This window comes from Mastomys coucha, unplaced genomic scaffold (assembly GCF_008632895.1).
Source record: "Mastomys coucha isolate ucsf_1 unplaced genomic scaffold, UCSF_Mcou_1 pScaffold20, whole genome shotgun sequence".
NCBI lineage: Eukaryota > Metazoa > Chordata > Mammalia > Rodentia > Muridae > Mastomys > Mastomys coucha.
In genome coordinates, this window is record NW_022196903.1 from 113,092,902 (window position 1) to 113,097,979 (window position 5,078).

General features: G+C 45.1%; 1 protein-coding gene across 4 annotated transcripts in view; it reads left to right on the forward strand.

Moving 5' to 3' along the window:
* The window catches only part of Rad52 (RAD52 homolog, DNA repair protein), a 20,060-nt gene extending 15,222 nt beyond the window's left edge, over nucleotides 1-4,838 (forward strand). For 2 of the 4 annotated variants that reach the window (XM_031383194.1, XM_031383198.1), the window contains exons 8-12: nucleotides 838-1,037; nucleotides 1,179-1,330; nucleotides 2,365-2,445; nucleotides 3,084-3,305; nucleotides 4,500-4,838. In XM_031383194.1, the coding sequence (XP_031239054.1) occupies nucleotides 838-1,037; nucleotides 1,179-1,330; nucleotides 2,365-2,445; nucleotides 3,084-3,305; nucleotides 4,500-4,561 (717 nt within the window). In that variant the 3' untranslated portion in view covers nucleotides 4,562-4,838. The remainder of the gene's footprint in view (nucleotides 1-837; nucleotides 1,038-1,178; nucleotides 1,331-2,364; nucleotides 2,446-3,083; nucleotides 3,306-4,499) is intronic. The other 2 variants (XM_031383196.1, XM_031383195.1) reach the window with 2 other exon arrangements.
* The last annotated feature ends 240 nt before the right edge of the window (nucleotides 4,839-5,078 follow it).

Consider the following 5,078-nt stretch of genomic DNA (forward strand, 5'->3'; position numbering starts at 1 on the left):
AGAAATCCACCTGCCTCTGTCCCCCAAGTGCTGGGATCAAAGGTGTGTGTCACCACTGCCCGCCATGTTGACTCTTTTCTATTTTTTTCCTTAGGTTTTATTTATTCACTTAATGTATATAAGCACAATGTCACTGTCTTCAGACACACCAGAAGAGGGCATCAGATCCCATTACAGATGGTTGTGAGCCACCATGTGGTTGTTGGGAATTGAACTCAGGACCTCAGGAAGAGCAGTCAGTGCTCTTAACTGCTGAGCCATCTCTCCAGCCCTTCTTTCATTTTTAATCTGGAGGATTCTGGTTTTTTTTTCTTCTTTTTCCTCTCTCCTTCTCTCCCTTCCTCCTTCCTTTTACTTCCTGTGTCCTTCCCTTGGGGAAGGCCAGGCTATCTTTGAGCTTGCAGCTGTCTCTGCTTCCTAAAGTGCTAGGATTTTAGGTATGTGTCACTGGGCAAAGAAGGTATAAACAAGCAGCAAAGTCAGATCAGCAAGCAAGATTCAAATTAGATTCTATATACTATTTTTATCAAAAGTAAAGATTCATTTTTATTAAAACTTTATCAATATAGAATGGTTTGAAATACAAATGACTTTCTTTTGTTAAAATGTCAAATGTCTACAGTCCCAGCTGCCTAGCCCAAGAGTTTGACGTGAATATAGAAAACAGAGAAACCCAATTAAAAAACAAACAAACCAATTTGTAAATTGTGGGTCATTTCAGTCACCTTTTGAGGACACATGGGTCAAGGATCAAGTGCAGTGTCTGAATAGCTAAGCATGACGGGGAAGGAAAGCTGGGGGTGGGGTGCATTCAGTGTTTCTTTCTCCTCTTACTAGCTGCCTCTGGAAGTGGATTTAACTAAAACAAAGAGAGAAGATTTTGAACCATCTGTAGAACAGGCAAGATATAACAGCTGCCGACAGAATAAAGCATTGGGATCCCCCAAACCACAGGAAGCAACTTCCCCTTGCAGACCAAGTCATCCACATGATTCGAACATTAAGCTACAGGGGGCTAAGGACCTCAGCAGCTCCTGGTACTGGACTCAGGTTTCCTCCCTTCCCTCTTTGGCCCCTTCTAGTGTGGCTTTGCTGGATTTCCACTCCTGCACTTGAAACCAGCAAGTGGTTTGTGTGCTTCCTCAAGCCGGGTCCATTGTGGTTAACTTGGTTTGCAGCAGTCTGGCCGCCACCTTGGAGAGTGATGCCACTCACCAGAGAAAGCTCCGGAAGCTCCGGCAGAAGCAGCTACAGCAGCAGTTCCGGGAACAGATGGAGGCTCAGCGGCAGAGCCTTGCACCTGCCGAAGAGGTGGAAGCCAAGCATGAGGGTGTGTGAGAGGGAGATCCTGTGATTCATTCCAGGGCATGTCCCACTAGGCGTGTAGGACCCATGACCCCATAGAATTAGGATGGTAAAATTTGTCCTGCACCTTCCCAGTTACAAAGACAATAGGCTTTTTAGAGAAGTCAATGGGCTGTGATTGACAAAATCTCCTGCAGCACTTGGGAGGCAGAGGCAGGTGGATCTGTGAGTTCTAGGCCAGCCTGGACTACAGAGTGAGACCCTGTCTCAAACAAACACCTTCTCCCCCATTTCTGGTATTTGAAATTTCAGAGTCTTGCCTCTTGGTTGGCTTCTGAATATAAGACAAAGTTGGAAGATAATGAGCTTCTGGAAGATTCCTTACTCAGGAGCTTAAATTAACTTAAGCTCAGGCTTCACAGAATCTCTGGTGTTACAGAGACATTTGTAATGGAGTACTCCCAGACCAAGGAGCTTTTGTGAGTAAAGGTTACAGGAAACAGTTTTGTGTTGGATCTGTTATCACCCCCTTGGCACAACAGTAAAATTATTGCAGGAGAAGGAAAACAACAGAAAACATGTACCATTCTGAGCTCATCATGAGTAATGAATTTTCCTAAAAGTTTGGCTTCTGGGTCATGGCAGGAGCTTGAAGGGAGTGGGGTGGGTGGCGGAGGAGCATAGAGGATCTACTGCCTTTGTCTCAGATCTACTGGGCTAGATAGCCCCTAACAGTATTCTTTCTGCCTTTGCTATTAAAGTGGAAATAGGTCAGGGTGCATTTCCTGAGTTCTGTCCCCTGCACCACACAGACCTGCTGTGCTGGCACACTGCTCTTACCTGGTAGAGTCGGGTGTTGAAGGTCATCTTGGCTTTATAGGGAATCTAAGACCTACTTGGGCTACATGAGGGACCTTGTTTCCCACAGACAAAATGCCAAAGGAAATACACTTGGTTCTCTCTCAGGAGAGGTGCACTCTGTGCAAGAGGGGAATAAACTTAATCCTAGAGTTGACACGTAACCTCTGGCTTATCCTTTGTTTCCTGTGCAAACCATAGCAGTGCTTCCAGCCCCTCCAAAACACAGCACCCCCGTAACTGCAGCCTCAGAATTCCTCAGGGAGAAGGCCGTCCTTCCAGGTAATACAAGTGTTAAGTTACTGTACTGTGTGTTTTTGGAAGATATAGAATTGATGTTAGTTTGGGGGGGTCATGTGCAGTTTTGGGGATTGATCCCAGCTTGCAACACTAGGCAGTACTGTACCATTGAGCTATATCTACAGCCTGTAGATGTCATCTTAAAGGAATCATAAAAGTCCTCACTTTCATTTGATTTTTATGTATGTCCTGGCATATATGTATAGGTCAGAGGGCAACTTTGTAGTCAGTTCTTATCAGGTGCATGGGCCTTAAACTTAGGTAATTGAGCTTTGTGGCAAGCAATGTTCACAGGTAAGCCATCTCTCTGGCTTTCACCTGATTTTTAGTGCCATAAAGTTTTATAAAAAATGGAAAAAAGTCTCCAAATTGACTGATAGGGGCTCTTATACGTGCTCTGACCAATGGGAAGATTTAGGATATTTGTGGGAATTAAATTTTGTTATTTATCAGAGGTAGCCCAAAGCATGAAATTCCTTCTTCTTTTTAAATCCTGAGACAGGGCCTCATTGTCAGGCCTGAAAATTGTTCATCTTCCTACTCCTTGCTGGCTGCCATGTTTACCATTATGGTTGCCAAAACATGGAAGCTTTTGTGAATGACTCTGGTTCTGTTTGTAGATAACCTTGAAGAGAACCTTGAAATGTGGGACCTCACTCCAGACTTAGAGGACATCGTTAAGCCCTTGTGTAGAGCAGAACCACCCCAAACCTCTGCCACTGGAGCCCTCAGCAACCAGGAGAGCGTCCCACATGTCCATCGCCACCAGAGACCACAAGAGAAACCTGGGCCTGGGCACCTGCAGACCTGCAGCACTAATCAGCACGTCCTGGGTTGCAGAGGTGTGAGGGAAAACAAAAATTCTGGGTTCAATTCTATAAAATAGAAAGGAAAGGTGCTAGTTCGTTTTAAGAAGTTGACTTAGGGGGACTGGAGAGATGGCTCAGCAGTAAACAGTACACACACTGCTCTTGTAGAGGACCTGGGCTTAATTCCTAGTGCTCATGTATTGCTTCACAACTATCTACAACACCAGTTCCAAGGACACTCCTTTTCTGGACTCTGGGCATGCAAGTAGCACATAGACATACGTGCAGGCTAAACACCCCCACACAAAAACTAAAAAGAACAGGGTGGGGGGCGGGGAGGATAAACAGGACACAGCAGCACATGCCTGCAATTTCCATTGAGGCCAGCGGTGTACGAGGCATAGATATTCCTCATAAAAGATGAAGTCTGTGGGCTGGGTATTTAGTCTAACCAATGGTAGAACACCTACCTAGTATGTCGTAAGGCCTTGTGTTCAATTGGCCCAGTAAGGAATGCATACGTATTAAGATCCTGTCTCAAAAGGAAGAAAAAGCTGGATGGAGTCCTCCCAAGGCAGTGAGCAGCACAGGTAAAGATAGTGCTTTGAGTTGTGGACTCTGGACAGCATGTCTGGATCTATTTAGATCTAGAGTGAGGTGTGTCCAACGTGAGACTTGGGAAAGTTATGTTTGTATTGACAAAGTTACAAACTTACTCTTGTAACTTGCTTGCTTGGCTCTTGAGCTCCAAACTTTGATGATAGTGTTTTATAATGTTAAAATGTTGGACAGACTACTTGTCCTAACTGCATTTAGATCACTTCTTCCTCAAGGTAGGTAAGTCATGATGAGAATGACACCACAATAGTCACTCATTGTGTGTTATCTAAAGGAAGGTTGTTAGCCAATCCACCAGAAATGACTAATTACATCCCAATCACAGCCCCCCTTCCTCCCCCCATTACTGCCTCCCCTTCTAGAGCCTAAGGGAAGTACCCCTTGGGGACCACCTCACCCTGGGAGATCTAGTCCCAGCAGGACTAGGCACATTCTCTCCCACTGAGGCCCAACCAGGCAGTCCAGTTAGGGGAAGAGGATGCAATGGCAGGCAACTGTGAGACAGGCCCTATTCTAATTCACATGAAGACCAAGCTGCACATCTGCTATAAATAAGTGGTGGTGGTGGAGGCTACTGTATTTAAACCATTAAACTGTTATCTTCTACAGAAAACTCTGAACCTCATAGGAAGAGCCAGGACCTGAAGAAAAGGAAACTAGATCCATCCTGAAGCTCAAGATGTTACCAGACTGTCACAAAAGGACTTTGGAAAACAGCAGTTTGGTCACAGAATTGTTCTACCTTGGTTCATGCTGAACTCTTTAGAGGAAGCTGACTACTTAAAAAGGTTGTCACACCTTGTGATGGAAAGGAGGCCAACAGATGAATGCCTTAGTCACTCCAAGACGATTCTAGGACTTTGCAGGCTGCCTTTTGTTTAATGATGTAGCCCACCAAGCTCCAGCCTGATTGTTATCTACATTAAATCATGTGTGATCTCGTCTTTCCTTTGGCCTCAGGTTTTTGTTTTTTGTTTTTTTTTGTTTTTGGTTTTTCGGGACAGGATTTCTCTATGTAGCCCTGGTTGTCCTGTAACTCACTCTGTAGACCAGGCTGGCCTCGAACTCAGAAATTCACCTGCTTCTGCCTCCGCCTCCCAAGTGCCGGGATTAAAGACGTGTGCCACCACCACCTGGCAAGTGTGTGTTTTTAGTAAAGAACTAAGAGTATTTACAGTCAGGGTTACT